General features: G+C 38.2%; 1 protein-coding gene across 3 annotated transcripts in view; it reads left to right on the top strand.

Annotated features, from left to right (window-relative positions):
* UBQLN1 (ubiquilin 1) overlaps window positions 1–21,137 on the top strand; it is a 29,153-nt gene extending 8,016 nt beyond the window's left edge. The window contains exons 2-11 of one of the 3 annotated variants that reach the window (XM_075526713.1): window positions 5,533–5,684; window positions 9,941–10,056; window positions 11,248–11,510; window positions 12,324–12,482; window positions 13,130–13,373; window positions 13,850–13,992; window positions 14,969–15,052; window positions 17,605–17,720; window positions 18,047–18,215; window positions 19,930–21,137. In XM_075526713.1, coding sequence (XP_075382828.1) covers window positions 5,533–5,684; window positions 9,941–10,056; window positions 11,248–11,510; window positions 12,324–12,482; window positions 13,130–13,373; window positions 13,850–13,992; window positions 14,969–15,052; window positions 17,605–17,720; window positions 18,047–18,215; window positions 19,930–19,971 — 1,488 coding nt within the window. In that variant the 3' untranslated portion in view covers window positions 19,972–21,137. The remainder of the gene's footprint in view (window positions 1–5,532; window positions 5,685–9,940; window positions 10,057–11,247; window positions 11,511–12,323; window positions 12,483–13,129; window positions 13,374–13,849; window positions 13,993–14,968; window positions 15,053–17,604; window positions 17,721–18,046; window positions 18,216–19,929) is intronic. The other 2 variants (XM_075526712.1, XM_075526711.1) reach the window with 2 other exon arrangements.
* Window positions 21,138–21,795: the final 658 nt, after the last annotated feature.

The raw sequence follows: 21,795 nt of genomic DNA, 5'->3' as shown, positions 1-21,795 counted from the left end.
TTCAGTTACTAGAGGAGTACAATGAACTAGTTTCCATGAATATGCTGGGTATTAGGTATGGTGAAACATTCTTTATTTTTACAACTTCAAGTCCTTTTCTATGCTCAGATATAACTGAACACCTTTGTAATATCACAATGCCTAATATTATTACAATGAAGTAAAACTTGTATTTTAGAACAGTAGAGCAAATCAGCTGAAGCCATTGCTTGGAGTGTTGCATGTTAATAAAAAGGAAGAGTCAGTGCAGTAGGAGAACTGGACAGAAATGGTCGTGATTTCCAGCCAGTGACACTTTGAACTCCTGCTTTTAGTTTTCCCAGGTGACAGAGTATTTTAACTGTAATTTACTGAGAGTGTTATTTAGTTCAGTTGTACGAACGGAAGATTTAAACAGTATCAGAGTTTCTTTTTTTACAGCTGCCTAAATATGTATTAATTCACATCATCATAATCTCATTTCCTTTATTCCCTTTGTTGTTGATTATGTATATTTCATTTGAGGCTCTGAGGTGATACATCCTAGATTGATGTTTAGGGAAAAGAAAATTGAGATAGTTGTCTTTACTGTTTATGCTGTCTTTCATTACCGTAGCGCTGTAGCACCTTATCTGCCCAAATCATTTGTTGCCAGTAAGAGCAGTGGGGAGTCCTATAAAAACTACACAGATAAGGTCTGTGGGAGTAAGAACACGATTGCCAGTCGTTTCTCTTGTCCTTTCGCTGTCTGAATTTAAAGAAACTTCTGGATTTTCCCCTTTACTGTGGGGGTATGGTCTTGCAGTTCAGTTACCATTAACAGTGAGAGACTGAGAATACTGAAGATAGATGTTTGCCCCCAGAGGATGGTAAAGGGTCTTCTCTTCCACCCTGCTTGACTTCATTTCATGGTGCAAACAGTAGTGACTTGTGCCAAACTCCGACCTAAGGCTAATCATCTTCCAGTATTGGCAGAGATCAGGTGATGCTGGAGACTGACTTGCTCTTTTGATTTTTAGATTATTCCCCCCCCCCCGAAGCAACACATTAGATGCTGACAATTAAAACAAAACAAACCCACATATATTGAAAACGGTTTTGGGATTCTGTTTTACAAATGTATAGACGATTCTCTTCCCCTTGCCCCAGCCGAAAAATAAAGTGCATGGACCTAATCTGTTACTGATGGTATCTTTGACTGTTAACACTAATCTGCATACTCATTTGCAAAGTTTCTTGCATGGTAACCTGGGTTTTATGTGGTAGTCTTCTGTGAATTAAGTGTCAAACAGGGGGCTTGGTCCTTGTCATTACCTTGTCATTTCAGAAGTCCCAAGGCTGTGCTGAATGCAAGTGAAACGATGAAGAGACCTGATTTTTTTTTTTTTTTTTTTTTTTTTCATTTTGGTTAGGCTTTTTATATAAATGCATCTCAGCCAAAATTGGATCAGTATTCTTGGCAGTTTTATTATTGTGGCTGGAAAGAGATCTATTGTGCATTTGGATCATGCACATATGTTGCTTTGGGGGTTGTTTTGGGGGTCCTGATAACATTGGCTGTTGCATTCATGCCTTACTGTAGTGTTGTTTTTGCAGATCATCTAAATAGCATTACATGCAAGCAGGGAAAAGGAAGTATATAGCCTTTGATGCCTATGCACTAGTAATATTAGATACTGTTTGGTTATGTTCTATAAATGGTGTTTTGTTTCCTTGACCTTATGGGTAAATAGTAGCTTCTAGAAAAGTATAACAGGGCTTGGTTTAAGATAATTTGGAGAAGGACATCAAACTATTAGAGTGTGTCCAGAGGAGGGCGACCAAGGTGGTTAAAGGTCTGGAGGGCGACCAAGGTGGTTAAAGGTCTTGAGGGCAAGACTGACAAGGAGCCGCTGAGGTCTCTTGGCTTGTTCAGCTTGGAGAAGAGAAGGCTGAGGGGTGACCTCATCACAGTCTACAACTTAAAGAATCATACAATAGTTTGGGTGGGAAGAAACCTTTAAAGGTCATCTAATCCAACTACCCTGCAATGAGCAGGGACATCTTCGACTAGATCAGGTTTCTCAGAGCCCCGTCCAACCTGACCCTGAATATTTCAAGGGATGGGGCATCTACCACCTCTCTGGGCAACCTGTTCCAGTGGTTCACTACCCTCACTGTAAAAAATTTCTTCCTTATATCTAGTCTAAGTCTACCCTCTTTCAGTTTAAAACCATTACCCCTTGTCCTGTCGCAACAGGCCCTACTAAAAAGTTTGTCCCCGTCTTTCTTATAAGACCCCTTTAAGTATTGAAAGGCAGCAATCGGGTCTTCCCGGAGCCACCTCTTCTCCAGGCTGAACAACGCCAACTCTCTCAGCCTTTCCTCATAGGAGAGGTGTTCCATCCGTCTGACCATTTTTGTGGCCCTCCTCTGGACCCGATACAACAGCTCCACGTCTTTCCTGTGCTGAGGGCTCCAGAGCCGGACGCAGTGCTGCAGGTGGGGTCTCACCACAGCAGAGCAGAGGGGCAGAATCACCTCCCTCCACCTGCTGGCCACACTTCTTTTGGTGCAGCCCAGGATACGGTTGGCCTTCTGGGCTGCGAGCACACATTGCTGGCTCATGTCCAGCTTTTCATCCACCAGTACCCCCAAGTCCTTCTTGGCAGAGCTACTCTCAGTTCCTTTGTCCCCCAGCCTGTATTGATACCAGCGGTTGCCCCGACCCAGGTGCAGGACCTTGCACTTGGCCTTGTTGAACCTCATGAGGTTCACACGGGCGCGCTTCTCCAGCTTGTCCAGGTCCCTCTGGATGGCATCCTGTCCCTGAGGTGTGTCAACTGCATCACTCAGCTTGGTGTCATCTGCAAACTTGCTGAGGGTGCGCTCGATCCCACTGTCTGTGTCATTGATAAAGATATTAAATAGTATTTGTCCCAATACAGACCCCTGAAGGACACCACTCTTCACCGACGAGTCCATCTCAATGTCCATCTGGACATTGAGCCATTGATCACTACCCTCTTAATGCGACCATCTAGCCAATTCCTCATCTATTAAATAGTCCATATCAAATCCATATCTCAACTTCCTCAAGGGGAACCGTGGTGGGGAGATGCTGATCTCCTCTCTCTGGTGACCAGTGATAGGAGACAAGGAAATGGAATGAAGCTGCATCAGGGGAAGTTAGATTGGACGTTAGTAAAAGGTTCTTCACTGAGAGAGTGGTCAATCACTGGAACAGGCTCCCCAGGGAAGTGGTCATGGCACCAAGCCTGTTGGAGTTCAAGGAGCGTCTGGATGATGCTCTTAGTCATGTGGTTTAGTTTTAGGTAGGCTTGCGAGGAGCAGGGAGTTGGACTCAATGCTCCCTTCCAACTTGAGTTATTCTATGATTCTGTGAATATTGTTTATACGACAGCACCAGTCTTCTGATGAGAAGTTGTGGATTTCACTGTCACAACATATTGTAGAAAACACGATAATAAATGAGTTTGGGTAAATGACATTACTCTTTGGTTTGGCATGGTATGGTAGTCCTTTATTCTTACACATTGGCTTTGTACCAAATTGTGAGTATTTCTGCTGTTTTTATGTTAGTTTGGAATGCGTATTAAGAATAATTAACCAGAAGAATGTAGAATAGGAGGCAACTGCATGAAAAGGGTCTAGAGTTTATAGCTGTTAAATAAGTCAGCACTGTTACACGAATATTTTCCCACATGGATTTCTCACTTTTTCTGGTAAATAGGAATATAGCCTGCAGGGTGTGGGGTTTATCCTGTTGTTCCACTAAGTATAGATAAGAACTGGTGTGGAATATTTTGGCCAGTTTTGAGCCCCACACTTACAAAACGATGTAATTGGATTTGAAAATCCAAAGGGTGGTGGGAATGATTGGATTAGAAAACAACCCTCAAGGAAAGATTAGCCTTACTGCAACCCTTTATTCTAAGGAGATCAGCAGTCTGTTTGCCTTGTCCATTGTGGACAGGACAATATAGTAGTAGGATAGTGGAACATTGGAATAGGTTTCTTGGACAAAAGTCACTGAGGACCTCAGAGAACAGACTAGATAAACATGTCAGGAATAATTCAGGTAAGTAACCCCCTTTGGGAAGGAATGGACTGAGTGACTTTCTGGAATACTTGCAAGTCTATTGCCAGTATAAAGGCTGACTTAAAAGTTGTTTCCCCAAGAACTGGAACTAACTCTGTGCGAGTAGGCTTTCAACTAACCAAGGGCAACCTCCTCCCCAAACACAGAGACTTTTTACCTCTGTTGTCTCTGACTCTCTCTCTTTTTTTTTTTTTTTTTAAATCTGTTTTTTTCCTCTTCATGCACTGTAAACCCTTTCAATTAGAGACTCACCTTCAAAGCATAATAAAGTGGGATTTTACTTTTTTAGTCCTGTGTATTATAAAATGTAATTATTAATAACTAATTGCAAGATTAATCTTTCATTTTCCTATATGGAGTGAGAATTCCCTAGGATGTTTGGGATGTTTTTTAAAGCAGTATGGTCAACTTAATTTTAAAATATTAAACAGGTGAACTTCTGAAGGACTTCCTAACTCCCTGGGATCATTTTAAAAATACTTAGCCAACTGACTAGTCTTGTGGAATAAATTTATCTGGCTTTCTTATAATCAAGTCATTCCTTAGCATTTTTCTTTGATATCTGCCTTTTTAAGTTTTGTGAATTCTGGGCTTTTGGTGAGAGCATTTTTCTAGAGAATAATAAATCTCAGTCAGAACTCAGTCAAAGCATAACCTGATTGTTATTGGCTAGGAAGGCAAGAAGGTATACATGGGCTTTCATGTTCAGTTGTTTTAATGAGGGTATGGTTTCCTGGTCAGCTGAAGAATGTGGCTGTTCACCATGCCCTGGGCTGCAACTGCATTTCATGTAGCTATGTCATATGTTGAATGAGAAAGCAGAGACACCTGAGAGGTAACTTTTGCCTGTGTGGAAACAAATGCTAGTTTTGACACATGGAGGGCAGCAAAAATATGTCTGAGAGGTTACTTCTGTGTTCAGTTCCAGCAAAACTGTAGACACATTTATTGTACTTGGGACATTGCATCCTCAGTCTTTCAGCAATGGATGGCTTCAGTGACGTGCATGCACCCATGTGTGTGTATATCTATATAAGTGTATACTTACTAGTATATAATTACATACATTACAGTGTGTATATATGTGTGTGTATATAAGTAGTATAAATACTAGTATATATTTATTGTCATGGATGCATGTGTGATTGAAGGCATAGTAATCTTTAAGTGGAATGAGATTTTTGTTATTGCTAGTTATATAGTGATCTAGATGTGAAACTCTTCTTATTTTTATTGTATGAAAAAGGAAATAATTATTTCCCATCTTCCTATGGACAAAAAAAGTTGAGAAAACTTAATAAAGTATTTCTAGATTGTGTAAAACAGAATATGGAGTGCAAGTGGAGTAATACATTAAATGTGAACAAAACAGCTTGTCCTTAAATAATTAAAAAAATTATAGTTCAGTATTCAATTACATAAATGTATAATATTAACTTTTTTTTGTTTAGTTCAAGGAAGAAATCTCTAAGCGTTTCAAGTCCCACACTGATCAGCTTGTGTTAATATTTGCTGGAAAAATTTTAAAAGATCAAGACACTTTGACTCAGCATGGAATTCACGACGGACTCACTGTTCACCTGGTTATCAAAACACAAAACAGGTAACCTTACTGATGAGTGATCTTCTGTTTACCTCTAAGAAGTAAAAATACTGTGAATTCTTAACAGCTTTCTATTAGCAGAAAGGTTTCTTGCAAACCTAAATTTGAGTAAATCACTTTAATCAACTCCTTAGTCACAGTTAGTGCAGAATAACAGTCTGAAATTACAGTGCTCCTTTATTTGGTTTATCTTATATTTTAATTAGATTCGTGGATTCTAAATGCAAGTCTCTTGCTTTTTTGTTATTTAACTTTTTTGTTTTAGTGCTGAGTGCTGGCTGTGTTCTCACTCCATAGTTCTTAGATATCAGCTCTTACCATCCGTAAAGATATGTTGTTGAGTTTTCTTTTCACATGTGAAAACTTGCAGTTAATCCTTACTGTTTCAATAAAACAAAGAAAGAAAATTTTTGAGAGAACTGCTTTAGTGCAACTAATTTATCTGGCTGAGCAGAAAGACTTGGATTTTAAGATTTTTTTTTTGTTTGTTTTGGTGAGGCAGCTTTAAAATGATGATGAGAAAGTTGCATCAGTTGAGCTATGTCATCTCCACATTACTTCCTGTGAAGTGCCCAGAAGGAAAAGGCTCAACTAAAAAAACTCCTTTCAGCAAGTAGGAGTTTGCGGGACATACATCCCGCAATTGAATGTAGCTTGCTTAATCAATAACATGTTCGTTGTTCTAGACTGAAAGTGTTCTTGCTCCGGTTCTACTTTGTCTTCAGTGTTTCTGGTAAGGATCTCTTCCTGTGGGAAGATGTCACATGATGAAGGAAAGAGCGAGATAAAAGAAATATGCTTTCCCTTTCCAGGCCTTACCAAGTCACAAAGGCCTATTAATAACATTAGCATTAAATTTAGGGACCTGTTGAAATTGATGTCTTCAATTCCATGCTTACATCCTGGCGGGACTATCTTCTCTGTCCTGGAGTCGTGTCTCTGTCAGAGCACTTTTGCTTGTGCTGGCAAAGGTCTCCCTTCCCTGCCCTATGCCTCCCCAGCCTGAAATTTAGGCCTGATAGCCATCCCAATCTTGTATACAGTATTAGCTAATACGGCAATTTTGTGCTTTGTGCATCTAAACTAGTATTCTGCTCTTGACTTCTTGACTAGACTTCTGCTTTTTTTGCCTGCAGTCTTGAGTGTGGCAAGAGAGGCTTCACGAGTAGTGATAGCAGGATGCTTTTGACTTGCACAGTCTTCAGAGGCTTCATAGGTTAGACCTACAGTAACTATACGTACTGAAATACCAGTACCAGTCTCTTGTACCTTCTTGCACTTTGCCTCTGGACAAAGATGCACCCATGCATAATGCCACATTTGTGGCTTTTGGGCAATTTTTGGCGTCCCCGCATTGGTCCTGTCAGCATTGCAATCCATGTCTCCCCTCTCTCCCATTTTTAAAAATAATTTTAGAAGAGTGTATTACCATTATCTTCAGAATGTTTTAATCATGTCTCAGACAAGGAAGTGTGAAGAAAAAACTACAGACCCTTTGCATGTATCTGCCCTATCTTCAAATGAGGCAGTAATGTTTTCATCTACTAGCTTTGCTCGAATAAACTAAAAATACGGTCCAGAGACCTGCTAAAGAGAACTTTAGCACAGCCAGCACAATGAAAATCACCTTTGAGAAAGTAAAACATTGTCCTGAACCATCTCAATATTCTTCTTACTAAAATACCTGGATTTTATGCTTGACCCAAAAGGCAAGACTTGCCTTTTGGCAAGACACCCTGCCGGTGTGGCCTGGCAAGTGCTGGTTTTCAGCCATGAGTATCAAGATTGGATTGCTACCAACCGCTTTACATTATGCCATTTACTTTCTGTTGACTGTTGCTGCTACTGTTGCTGCCATGTATCTGAATAAACAAAAGTTCTTTTCCAAAACTACATCTGAAGATGATCTTTTCCCTTCTAAACAATATTAGATGTCTAACTTTCAAATAGGAATCCTCATATATCCCACCCAATCCTTGTTGAAAAAAGACAATTTTATTACTGTGCTACATTTTCTAGAATGATACAGGCTTTCAGTGTAATTTTGTAACTTGGCCTATACAGTGTCAGCAGTGAGTGATTAACAATGGGCAGTGAAGATGCATTGAATTTCTGAGTACAAAGTTCCAAGTCAACACCTATAATTTGTTCACAAGTGACAGGAGGAAACATAATGTCGAAGTGGATATAAAAGATGATGTGTACTTTACAGAATTTCACTGAAAGACTTGAGGCTGACAGACTTGACACTCAAACCATTATCTTGAGGGTATATACCCCCAGTTTCCATAGAAGCACTATGAACTGCAAGTTTTCAGTCTCGTCTACTTTTCTGTCCTGCTTTGAGAACCTTTCTTGTCTGTTACATGAAGAGGTACAGTTGCTTCTCAAAATAGTTTTTCAGTTGAAAAACCAAATAGGGTTTTATGCTTATTATTTTCCTTTTACTTATGGAGGAAAGTTTTATGTTTTTTCTACACAAAAAGAAACGAAATATCTCCAGCAGAAGATCCACAGTCAGTATACAGTCTGTATCTTCTTCATTGAAGTTGCAGCTGCTTGACTAACAGTAGTTGCCTTGTGTTCAAAGTTTGTAGTTGCTGTTAAAGTTACAGAGTGTTAATGCTTGTGCTTCTCAGGAGCCCAGAGTTTCACCCAATGCCTTATGTCAGGGCAACTTAGGTCAAAGCGACGTATCCAGGTATTCCCTGTCCTGGATTGTTAGTGTCGGTCTGGAAGGTTTCATCTAGGACAGGCTTTCATTCAGCAGCATCTGTGTGTGTTTTGATAGACCTGAAAGTAAACAAGAAAGGAATACAAATTAAAATATGCAAAACTGAATTCCTAGGAATCACTATGAACTTGAGGTTTAGAAGAACTGTTAGATCTTGTGGACTCAAATTCATTTCTCCTTCTTCGCACCCAGAACATCAGTAAGGTGTTGAGTGAGGTGATTTGGTCCCATGGCATCCTATACCTTCATGACTTGGCATCCTATACCTTCACGACTTGGCATCCCATGTTTTATGTACCTGTTTACAAGAACACTGGTCAAATCAGCAAGGTATAGCAGAGATGGGCTACTTATAAGCTAGTGTTGATGATTTGGTGAAAGAACTTGTGAAGCGTGCAAAGTATTTCATTGTTCCTTTGGTTTCTGTCTGGTTTTGGTGGCTGATCTTTAGCCTGGAGTTGGAGGACTCTTAGAAACCTCAGGGAAGCCTCTGGACCTGAGGCATCTCTCAGGCTTGGGGTTTTGTTTGTTTGTGTTTGGTTTATTTTGTTTTGTTTTTCCTCCAGTCTTTGCTGTAGTGAAACAAGCACAGAATTTTATAATAGCAGAAATACATTTCCTATTTCAGTTCATCTCAGTTCAACCCTGAGATGAACGGAAATAGGAAACGTAGTGTACTGTCGATTCCTGAAATCTTTGTGTGAGGTCTGAATTCGTAGTTTCTACAAGTTATTTTATGCTGTAGTTCTGCAAATACAGGCATTTATGAGATTGGTTGTTGAGCCAGACTGGAGAACTGATTAGGGTTTCAAACTAGCCTCTTTTCTTTTGAATAGAGGCCAGGTTAGCTTTACACAAGCTCAATTCCTTGATCTCTTACTACATGGCAGCACCCGTGTTTATGCCTGTGCAGTAGAAAGGTGTGGTGAGTATATGACTTGGGCAGCCTTTAGTGCCTGTGCTAAATTATGCTGGCTTTCACTTTGTGTAACTATGTTTTTACCCTGTTACCAAAGTCTTAAAGGTTACTGAGATTCTGATATTTGTCTTCTAATGAAATAAGATGTTAACTAAATTTTACATTCAGTAAGTCATCCTGCTAAAGATGTGGTGTGAAATAAATCCGACATTAAATCTTGCTAGGCTTTATTTCTTTAAGCTTCAAGCATGTAATCAGTAGTATTTAAGTATAGTGGAATAAGGCAAGGATCCTTAAAGCAAGGTAAGGACAGATGAAGGAATTCATTGGCAGGCATCCCGGCGACAGGGTGAGAAGGTGGTAATGGCTGCAGTGGTGCCCATCCATTTTCTTAATGTTTCAAACAACTGTTTTGGAAAACTGTTGACATTACAGATGTCTGAGAAAAATTTGTTACAGGAAGCCATTTAGAGATAATAGTATGATTTTTGAGAAAGAATCAAAATGTAAATAAAGATTCTCAAGTATGATACTATTCCTGTATTTAATGACATTATTTAAATTAACTTGTTAAACTTGCAACTTTTAAACTTGCTTTTTTAGATCACAAGACCACCCAGCTCAACAAGCAAACACCACTGGGAGTACTGCTACCACATCAACATCAAGCAGTAGTACCTCAACACCAGCTTCAACAAATAGTAACCCTTTTGGCTTGGGTAAGAATATTTGTTAGGTAGCATGGTGGGTATCTTCTCTTGGATCCAGGTAATTGTCCCTGATGCTTTATTCTAATGTAGACAGAACTTTAAAAAAACCCCAAACAAACACACCACCCAAAAAACTAATTATAAATATCTATCGTATTGGTTGTAGAAGGTTTCTGATCAATAAGTTATCAGAGGAGAGTTGTTTCCTTAATTTTATATGCAGAACTTCAGACTTGTGCTGTTTGACCTTCAGTAGTAAGGTGCCACTGATGTTACATTCTGGCACTATGGGTAATGAAACTCCTTCCAGTGTCCTTGCAGTCCTTAAAAGTGCATCTGAATTGCTGTGAGTAGAGTATTGATGAAGTTGGACCTGTAACATCAAGTCAAGATCTGGAACAGAAGTAACAAAATTGCTGCTAATCTTACAATTCACTATTTCTCAGGTTCCAAGTCTGATAGCATTATCAGTCTGCTCTTTCATGAATAAAGAGGCTGCAGTCTATTGACTTAAAAATACTATTTATTTCCATAATCATAATGGGGTTTTTGGTTCATTCTTTTTCATCTCATTTGCTTTCGGGGGTGGAGAAGAGGTAGAATTGGAAAAGCTAACCATAGTAAGCAATTGCTTTCTTAGGTATAAACAGTTCTTCAGACTGACTAGTACCTTCTGAAGTTTTTTGTTTGGACTCAGCAAAGGAGGGGAATTCAAAGCATAATTAGTTCTTGGAGCATTAGTAAGAAGAGGAACTCTACTTTTAATTAGAATAGGGTATATGAGTCATACTGGGAGATCTCTCTTGGTTATAGTCTAGCCAAGAGGAGACAGATAAATAATTATTACAAATGCAGTGGAAAGTGTTGCGGGGGGTGGGGTGGGGGGGACCTACAGCCCCAAAACTCAAACATCCCTTGTATCTTAGCTGTGGAAAATGAGAAGAAAAGCTATTAGAATCGTAACAAGTTATATTTCAGATACAGTTTGTTGGATTTTTAGTTATGTGTCTTGTTATTTAAAGAAGCAAACTCTTAGTGGATAACTCCTTAACAGCCTTGCAAAGATGGACTTTCCATTTGTTTTCATTATTTTGAAGTGTGAGATATGTTCAAGTATTTTGTATTTAGAAAGAACCTGGATGTGTTTAGAAGTATACGAGAAGGTGAAAGTTCAATTATATTTTTTTCATCCTCTTAAAGGTGGCCTTGGAGGTTTGGCAGGTCTGAGTAGCCTGGGCTTAAATACATCAAACTTTTCAGAGTTGCAAAGTCAGATGCAACGGCAACTTATGTCCAACCCAGAAATGATGGTTCAGATAATGGAAAATCCATTTGTTCAGAGCATGCTTTCAAATCCTGACCTGATGAGGCAGTTAATTATGGCTAACCCTCAAATGCAGCAACTGATACAGAGAAATCCAGAAATCAGTCACATGCTGAATAATCCAGATATAATGAGACAGGTATGTAGAAGGATCTCTGTAAGTTCATGACCTTTGATTATACTGTAACTGTGAACAACAGAGCAGGAATTGGACATGCTTAGTTGAGTACTTAAACATTCTTGAATTATTTAGGCTTGTTAAAAAATCCATAAAAGGTTGCTGTAGGCAACTGATGTTTGTATTTCTAATTGTTAACGTCCGAAATAGACTGATTATTCAGAAAATCAGCAGCATAGCTTTGAAAGACATTGAAGACTATGTAATCATGTCTTCTGAGGTTAGAGTTGGATGTCCCTGTGTGCACTTGAAACCTTCTGTTGTCTAGCCAACAATGAGTTTACCAAAAGTCGTAATTCTCCAAAATGCTACACATTTTCATTTTATCTAACTGTGGGTACTTCTGAGTGCTTTTAAAATTAGATGGTATGTAAAATATGTTGTGTGGCAGAAGCTATCAAAAACAAATGGATACTTTCGAAAATGTAGGTATTGATTTTAAAGTTCATATTATAGGCTGCCTGCTGTAATGATGTTAGAAATGATAGGAGTATATCGTGTTGAAAAGATGAAGAAATAAAAATAATAGTACTTTCAAGGTTTTTCTTCTGTTTAGCCAGTGCTTCCTGACCCAGCCAGCATAGTGACGGTTGTGGTAGAATGCTGGCTAAATACCTAATTCAGTTGACTCCCACTAAGCTGACATCTTGATTAGGCTTTAATCGTAATTTCAAACTGGGTTAGACAGTGGTAACTGAGATATTGCCAAATGCTGACGTTTTCACTTTAGAATGGATTTCTTATTAATACAGATTAAACATTCCACTTCCCTAGACACTAGAACTTGCTAGAAACCCTGCAATGATGCAGGAAATGATGCGAAACCAAGATCGAGCCTTGAGCAACCTGGAAAGTATACCAGGTGGATACAATGCCTTGCGACGTATGTACACAGATATTCAGGAGCCAATGTTGAATGCAGCGCAGGAACAGGTGAGAAAAGATTGCAAATGCCACCGAAAGTAAATATTTTTTAAAATAAAAGCATGTAAGTAATGTAAATTTCCAAATGTGTACTTGACAAAACATTTCTTGAAGCTTGAATGTGGCCTCTTACTCTTGAGAAGAAAGATCTTTAAAAATTCTGTGCTCTTCTAAGCTTGAAGAAATACAGATGCCGCTTTGTGTGTTTGAGAAGCTCTTTTAAAATTAATGAATTTCTGTGTTACTTAAATTTGAATTCCTTTAATTCTTTGCCTTAAAATTCTGAGGTCCAAGAAAGTGGTTTTTAAGGGTGTGTTTAGTAACTTGGAACCTAAGATGGGAAGAAAAAAAGGCTTTGAAGATGGAAACCAGTATGCAAGATATAATCTTACTGTGATCAAAATACCAGCGTAGTGGCAACACAGCTTTCAAAAAGAAATGTGATTCAATTTTTTTGGAGGTGCTAGTATCTCTCAGTGTTGGTGTTTTTTCAGAATATTGACAATGAATTACTGTAGGATGGTGAGTATAACTCGTCAAGAGCCATCGACATTTATCTTCACGTGTAATTTTGGAAAAGTAACTTGCTATTTATAGCAGACTTAAAACCCATTGGCTTTAGTAGATGATACATGTTTGCTTTCCTTCCTCTGTAGTTTGGAGGTAACCCATTTGCTTCTTTAGTAAGCAATGCATCAACAGGAGGGGACAGTCAGCCATCTCGTACAGAAAATAGAGATCCTCTACCAAATCCCTGGGCTCCCCAGTCCAGCTCGCAGACTTCCACGACAAGTACCAGCACCAGTGGTGAGAGCGGTGGCAGTAGTAGTGCTGGAAATAGCACCTCTGGCAGTGCGGGACAGAGCTCAACTGTACCAAATTTGGGACCTGGACTAGGAGGTGTGTTTGTTACTGCAGTTGCATATATTTGCACATACTTGGGAGTTTGCTGAAATGACTCTTTCATTAGAAAGATAATTTTTGATTCAAAGTTTTTATTGCTATTTACTTTCGTAGAACATTTGACTGGTATGAAAGTCCTCTGTAGAAAACCAAACATGAAAAGTAAACTAAGAGTGATAATAGTACTTGTGTATTGCCTTAAAATAACAAAGGTAGGGAATCTCTAGATGAATGATAGTGTGGCAAATGTGAAAACAGCTATTAATGTAGATACATAGTGGGACTGCTTGTTGGATACAGCCTCTGTCTTAACTTCTATGGTACATGCGTCTGTGTAAGCAGAACCACATTGAGGTGTATTTCAAGGACTAAAAGTCTTAGAAACCAAGTGGTTATGTCCTGGTTTTAGGTAGTCTAGATTTGTCTGATCATAGTCAGGATGTTTACTAAAGTGGCCTTTTACTTTTTTTAAGCTGGTATGTTCAACACACCAGGAATGCAGAGCTTATTACAGCAGATAACAGAAAACCCACAGCTTATGCAGAATATGTTGTCTGCACCCTATATGAGAAGCATGATGCAGTCATTAAGCCAGAATCCTGATCTTGCAGTACAGGTAAATGCATTTGGTGTAGTAATGTATTGTGTGCATTGAAGTAAAAAGAAAAGAGCTGAATCTGTGATACAGTTAAATTTTCACCTGTACCAACATCTCAACAATTGTCTGTAGTGAATGGCCCAGTTTTTAATGTTAATGCCTAACTCACTGAAATCGTTACCTACATTTAACAATTTGTTGCAGTGAGCTTCTTCAGTTTGTAGTTGGACATCATGCCAGGCATGCTTCTAAAATAACTTGTAACTTTGTGTATATTTGTACAGCCCTAAACTTGTGACCCAGCATAAGAACCAGTTAGACAAAACAAATGCTTTGGTTGTAAATTCAAGTAGATATGTAAATAAAAACTCCCACTAGCTTGGGAGGAGAGAAGTGAAGGGAGGGGATTTGGTGCCATACCTAGGTGTTATTCTGGTTTTAACTTCTCTTTTGTGACCCGTGCTCACTGTAAAAGTGCAGATGCTGTTTTGTGAATGGTATCATAGAAGTGCTTTCAAATTTTACTTAAAACAGTGATATCCCAAGTCAAATCCTGAACTGAGATTTAAAAAAGTTACCTTTTCTGTATTAAATACTCACTTGGAAAATATCCCTGACTTTAGGTGATGTTTACAGGGAAACTATCACTTAGGTCTGTAGCAGAGGCTGAGCAGAAAAGGATTTTCTTGTAGTATAAATGAGGTTGTCTTGGCAAGTATCTGGCAATTCATTCACTTAAAAGATAAAACAACCAAACAATACCAAAGCAACAACAAAACAAAACAAAACAAAAAAAAACAAACCCCAAAACAAAAAAAAAACCCTGCAGTGTGTTCAGGCTGCTGGTTCATAACAAGTTTTGGGCAAAGGAGAATTAGATGATTATTACTCTGTGAGGTTATTTTCATAGACTATTACCATGTAAGTAGGTGTCTTAAAACCCCCTGTGGTTTTTACTGCTTGATCTTTGAAGTTAAATATTTTTGTCCCATAGATGATGTTGAATAATCCTTTATTTGCTGGAAATCCTCAACTTCAGGAACAAATGAGACAACAACTTCCTACTTTCCTTCAGCAAGTAAGATGAGATACTATCTGTTAATAAATGTCAGCAAGTCAATAAGCAATACTTTCAATAAACTGGTGTCTTTCTTTGATTTGACTGAAAGCCAGATTCTGTAATATATTCTCATTAGCTTTAGACACCAACTGAGATTGTCCCTTGATAATAAATTCTTGCTTAATGTCTTCATCCTTTTCAGAAGTTAAACCTGACCTTTAGTGGATATTTTTCTGTGACTAGCACAACTGCTTAGATTTGCTTTTGCTTCTTTACTTAGAAGTAATAGTTGGTCATACTGCGCACCAGGCAGGGAACACTTGTTTGTGACGTGATTTGTTTCACACATTAAAAAGATTAGTACTTTTCCCACTACTAGAATAAAGTTTTACTGTGCTTTTATCGTACCTCTTCAAACCTGCCTTAAGTATTCGGGTAAAGGGATCTTACAGCATGCCTTGAAAGACCCAAGTCATTAGCTAATTCAAAAGAAGTGGGTTCTGAATTTTTTTGCTTGTAAAGGTTGCCCTACCACCATCTTCCCCTCTTAACAACATCGTGCTTGCAGCCCAGGTATATGCTTGATATTAGCTGTTACAGTGTGTAGTAGTACTGTGTTCCCTACATAAGGAGCAAGCAAGATTTTTTTTTTTTTTTTTTAGGAATTGAAAACTTAATCCAGTGCATGAGGTCCATCGTTAGGCAGTCCTTGCAAATCAGAGTAGATGTGTATTGTCAAGATCTGATTGCACACAGGCAGTTTTATGAGTAAAATAATTAACACATACGTGAACTACAGTAGGAAGTTTGGTGTTCAGAAGAAACTGTCTAAATTGTTTCAACCACATGAATGGCTGTAGTGTTTCATAATGCCACTGCTTTGTGATGACTCAGTAGTGTCTGAACAGCTAGTACCACATGTATGTTTTGAAATCTGTGAATAAACGGTAATTAATGAAGCACAGTAGGAATCATTCCTGTTTCCTTTGGTTATCTCCTTCTGTCAGTATCGCCTTGGGGTTTATCTGCACAGCTAGTTTTCTGTTGTATTCACTATGTTATGTCAGATGATCAGCAGCATTAGCGGGTGAAGTGGAGAAATACTTGGGTATTCTCAGGATGTTGACAATATTGCAGCTCATGCTTCCTTGCTTATCTACTGCCATTTGTATTATGGCATTGGGTGACAGAACCCATGGAATGTTCCTCTGCATAATGGAAGGCATCTTTTACAATAAAGGGCAGTTGCCCAGCAGAACTAGGAAAACTCATCTGTGAGCTACTCCATCTGCAGCTTTTATACAAGCCTTAACAAGAATTGCTGCTACTTAACAGCTAGAATTACTAACATTAATAGAGACAAGATCCAGGTCACCTAAGTGCTCTGAGAATTGTTAGGCCACCATTTCTGTAAAACAAATCCAAATATCAAGACAGTAAGTTGTGATTTTAAATATTTTGTTAAAGTAATTGCAGCAGCTTTCTTTGGAGAACCCAAAATGTTTTCCTCTTTAAAATTTGGGTAAACTTTGCCAGCTATATATTTAGTTATTCTCTGACTTTAAGCTATCAGGAAGATAAAAATACAAGAGATGAATGGAAAATATTAACAACTTGCTGTGCTTAAGTCTCATTATGCACCCATATTCCAGACCAGAGTTCTTCATGTCCTATTCTACTCTGCACTAGAGGAAGTGTGACCTTAATCTGTGCATTTCTATGTGGATCGAAAATGTTTTTGCAGCAGAAGGAATTTGGTCTTAGTTGCCAGGTGAAGGCTGCTAAGATTAATAAGCCTGTGCTATTTTGAAGTACGTGTGGCTACCAGGACTGTCACTTGTGACTGAAACACATTACTTTTCACTTACCTGTGCCATTTCTAAGCAGGGGTGAGCATAAGCCATTAGTTTTGGGTTTGTATCTAAAATACTCAGGTTTCTGGACATTTAATGAAAGGATTTGCCTTTTAAATTATCTGTGGATGTGAAAGCCAGTTTTTAATTGAAGTCACACTAGAGTGAGAGCCCTTGAATGTTACATATTTGCTTGCTAGTATGTTTTGCAGTGTATTTGTTTGCATTTCTTTAGGCTGTGAGGGCAGTACAGATATAGAGATGTGCACAAATAGTTGTGTTCAAACTGCTGTGCTCTCAATTTAGCTAGGAAAAAGAAGTATTGTATAACTCTTAGATATCTGTTGGTCAAGTTTCATTGTATTTAGAGTTGTTGCTTACCAGTAGTATGATATAGGAGACTAATTCTAGAATAATGTTGGACTAATATGGTCCTATGACTTTGAAAGATGAAGTCTGCTAGAAGAGGTAATGGAAAATACTTTTTCTTGTGTACTTCTCACTTGAAAAGCTTTGGCCACATCTAGAGAATTCATTGATCACCTCCTATGAAAGTTTTCTCAAAAAAGAAAAAAACACCTGAAGGATTTCATGTAAATATTCAAATATAAAGTTGAAAAACAAGTTCTGAAATTATATCAGACTTTATAAAACATCTTGTGATAAAGATTGACTTTGAACATTGCATATGATTAAGAGTTTCTCTCTTTTTCTTAGATGCAGAATCCTGACACGTTATCAGCTATGTCAAACCCTAGAGCAATGCAGGCTTTGCTACAGATTCAGCAGGGCTTGCAGACACTAGCAACAGAAGCACCAGGGCTTATACCAGGGTAAGAATTGGTCTTAGAAATTTGGACAAGAACTTTTCTCTTGTGTTATGTTGTCCATTCTTTTTACATGTAGAGATTTACCCAGTTTTTATTAAGGACTCCTCCTCCTGCCTTTTTTAGTTTAACTAAACTCACTTTAGAATTTGTCGCATTTTTGCCTGCCATGCACTTCTAAACAGTGATGACTCTGGTCTTTGTCTTAGTACTTTACGTAAATTCTCATCCCCTCTTTGACAGGATTTTTACCCAGTAATTAAATAAATGAGAAGACACAAGCTAGTATTTATTATTCAAGTGGTGTATTTCTTTTTCTGTAATTTATGCAGATTTAATGCTGGTTTAGGTGGACTGGGAGGCACTGGAGCTCCTACAGGGTCCACTGTACCTAGTTCTGTTCCCAATGAAAATACAAGTCCAGCACCAGGAACTGCTGAACCTGGTCACCAGCAGTTTGTCCAGCAGATGTTGCAGGCACTTGCTGGTGCAAATGCTCAGGTAAAGTATATTCTAGATTTTTTTTAATTCTTACTTTCTTTTTTCATTATAAACCACTAGAAAGGAGGCTGATAGTTGAGGGGAGAGCTTCCTGGATGCTTCTAGTCAAAGGAAGAGCAGAGGAGGCTTAAAAGTGGTGTTGCAGCTGTGCAAGTAAAAGTGTCCTGAACAGTTGATTTTTATACACTCATCTTCATATCCTTGAATTTCTGAAATGCTTGGAAAGATTGAGGCAGATTGAGGTGATAAGGTTCAGTGGTAAGGCAAGTGAAGTGTGGGCTCAGGCAGGAGAAAAGCTTAAACATACTGAACACCATTACCTCTGTGGCTTTTGTCTGTATTGTTGGCTGTTACTCTCTAGCTGTGACTAAGCCTCTGTCCCACACTTTGGAATAGCCACACTGGATTTTTGGAGCCCAAATTTGTTGTATGGCTTCACTGATATTCTGCAGGTCCAGACTGCAGTGCATTTTTTTAACATACTGACTGGGATTAAGGGTTTCCAGAGAGCTCCGGAAGTCAAGCAAAGGTCGCAGCTTTGCCAGTAGTTGTAGGGTGGTGAGCAAGACTGGCTTTAAAGGAGACATGCTGTTAAGAGTGCTGTGTGAAACAGCACGCTTACACTGTGTTACATACCCACTGTAATGGCAGACTGCTGGTGGAAGGGGCAGCCTTGCTTTTTTCTCTTCTGTTGCCACAGGGTGAGTTAGTTCAGCTTGCTAACCTGATAGACTTTTTTTTTCTTGTTACCTAACCACAAGCAAGCGTTGGCGGGTGTCACTGTAGGAAACCATATTCTCATACCTTTTTGCTTATGCTGTCAAATCTTACACTATTGAGTCAACATTCTATTTAGTTTTGCTTGGGAGAAGCAGGTGGGGCACAATTCTTACATTTCAGGTTGTCTTTACATTGTATTGGTTTGGAACCATATGCAGACTTTAAATGCTGGTAGTAATTTCTTGATGTATGAAACTGTTGAATTAGAACAAAAGGAAAATTAGCAGTAGCTGCACAAGTTTTGTGTTGGTATCTGGATCAACTCATTGATTTCAAAAAGTGACTTCTCAGTATTACTGCAGCATATTATTTTCCTATAATTGCTCTGATTCAAAAATGCCTCTGAACTGAAGATATACCACTGAAATCATGCAGAATTTTGCCATGAGTTTGTGTAAACAAGATCATCCCATAAAGTACAGCTGTCAGTTTGCCTTAGACTGAAGCTTTCTAACAATTAGAATTCTGGTAATTTTAGACAACAAATACTTGGAGTATTATAAAAAAGGTGATTTTTGTGTCAAGGAAAAAAAAAGCCTGTGATGTTCACCACTGCCGACAATGACATCATCATAATCCTTGCTGTTTCACGTTACTAGGTTGAACTCTGTTTCATTTTTAAAAAATACCTATATGCATATCTTTAAGAAACTGTTTGAGACATAAATTTACCCAATTTAATTTTAATCCCTTTTTATCAAACAAGCACCTTTTGCTGTATTTCAAGCATGTCATGTAAGTGTAGATACTCTTAAAGTTTGAAGCTGCTCTGACTTGTTAAAAAAATAATTCAATTGTGAATTGAATTTATGTCATAGTATAGGTTTAGGATCTTGAAAAAGATGTAGTCAGAAATTAGTAAAGACGGAGTAGTGCAGTACCAACTATGTTTAAAAATCCTGTACTTTGCTAAATGTGTGTTATGCTTTTATAGCTTGAAATTTTGTTCTTAGCAGTTACAAAATCCAGAAGTTAGATTTCAGCAGCAACTGGAGCAGCTGAGTGCAATGGGCTTTCTGAACCGTGAAGCAAACTTACAAGCGCTAATAGCAACAGGAGGAGACATCAATGCAGCTATTGAAAGGCTGCTTGGATCTCAGCCTTCATAGCAGTGTTTCTTTAACTTGAAAAAATGTAATTTATTTTTGATAACAGCTCTTAAATCTTTAAAATATTTGCTTTATTTCATTCTGACTCTTGGGATTGTCTTGTTATAACTAAAATGGGTCTGATGCATTTTAAGGTGGAGTGCAGTAGTTTTCTTCAAACTGGGAATCAATGCATTTTCACTCTGCATGCATCACACTTCCTTTGTTCTGCATTATTTGTGATTTTTTTTGAAACTATCAGCTTTCACAGTTGGGTGAACAGGTTTTGTCTGACCTACAACTGTCCAGTTTATTTACTACTTAAACATTAGCCTTCAGTAGTAATTTATGTAGAATACAAATTAAAAAGGAAACAAATTAATTGAAGCTACAATTTGTGGGTACCAATACTGCTTATTGTGATTTTGGTGTGTATTTTTTTTGCTAGCAAAATGCTGTAAGATTTATACCACTTGAGTAACCTACCATTTTTTGCTTCAATTTGTATAAAGTATAAACACAATATATACAATGGAGACAGCTCATTTCTAGAGATTTACACGTTGCAATATAATGAGATTATAAGTAACAAAAAAAAGCCTGGGCGGTGGGGGGGGGAAGTCGTTAAGACATGTTTTTGGTGTAGAATCTTCCAGCATCTTTGGTAACCATCTCAGCAAAAATGCTTAAGCAAGTTCATTTAAAATATACTAGAATGACTGTTCTGGTTATCTCTTTACAGCTAACTGTACAGAAACTTGCATTGTAACATTGTCTCAATATTCACAAAGATTAACTGTAAATTACCTTTATCATTGTGCAAATTAAAGAGGAGCTGCCTTGTGCTCTGGAATTGCTTCTAAGGCTTTTTGGCTTGTTCCATTGAGATTCTAACATGTATTCTGATTTGTAATTGGAAACATTACTTTCATTCATGGTCATGTGATATTCTAATTACTTTTAACCACCATGTAAAAAATACTGTATATCTTTTGAGTTTTTATTGGTAGTTACTTCTCTTGTGCACAGGTAATAAATGAATTAAAAAAATCTTTAAGCATCTTGTCTCAGTACGTTTGCAGTTGATGATTACCTAGAAGTCAAGATGACTGACCAGCTCGAGTGTTGGCATTTGAGTGTGAGCTCCGGGAATATTCACCAGCTCTGGGCTAAGATTAGTAAACAACTCTCGGAGTGTGAGGTGGAGGGAAGAGAATAAGAGGCATATGATGCTGAAGACTACTAGCTTAGGTATGGTGGGGGTAGCAGAATAAAAGACGCTGCTGCGTGTGTTACTGAATGGCATCTGCTTTTTATTGGTCTTCTGCATCAGTGTGGTTGTGAACATGCTCACTGAATTCCTGTATTGCTTTTAAACACTTGGTTTGAGCAGTCTTCTTCTTTTGATGGCACAAGTATAAATTCAGTTTGCTCTAAAAATCATTGCTTGCAAGTGGTGTAAAATTACCTGTTTTAACGCAAAGTTGTTAATCACTTTGCTGAAGCAAAATTATAATGCGATGTAAAGGAAGAAGTTGAGCACACTTCAGCATGTAGTGAAATTTTAAAAACTTTTGGTAAAGCAATGTATGCAGTTTTGTTAGCAGTAACTGTATTGTATTCTATCACAGAAGAGAAGTTTCACTCGCTGTCCAGTAATCTTCTCTTACTTTTGTCAGTAAGTAAATTAATCAAATATTGCTGATGCATGG

This window comes from Mycteria americana, chromosome Z (assembly GCF_035582795.1).
Source record: "Mycteria americana isolate JAX WOST 10 ecotype Jacksonville Zoo and Gardens chromosome Z, USCA_MyAme_1.0, whole genome shotgun sequence".
Lineage (NCBI taxonomy): Eukaryota > Metazoa > Chordata > Aves > Ciconiiformes > Ciconiidae > Mycteria > Mycteria americana.
This window is presented reverse-complemented; position numbering and strand designations above follow the sequence as displayed.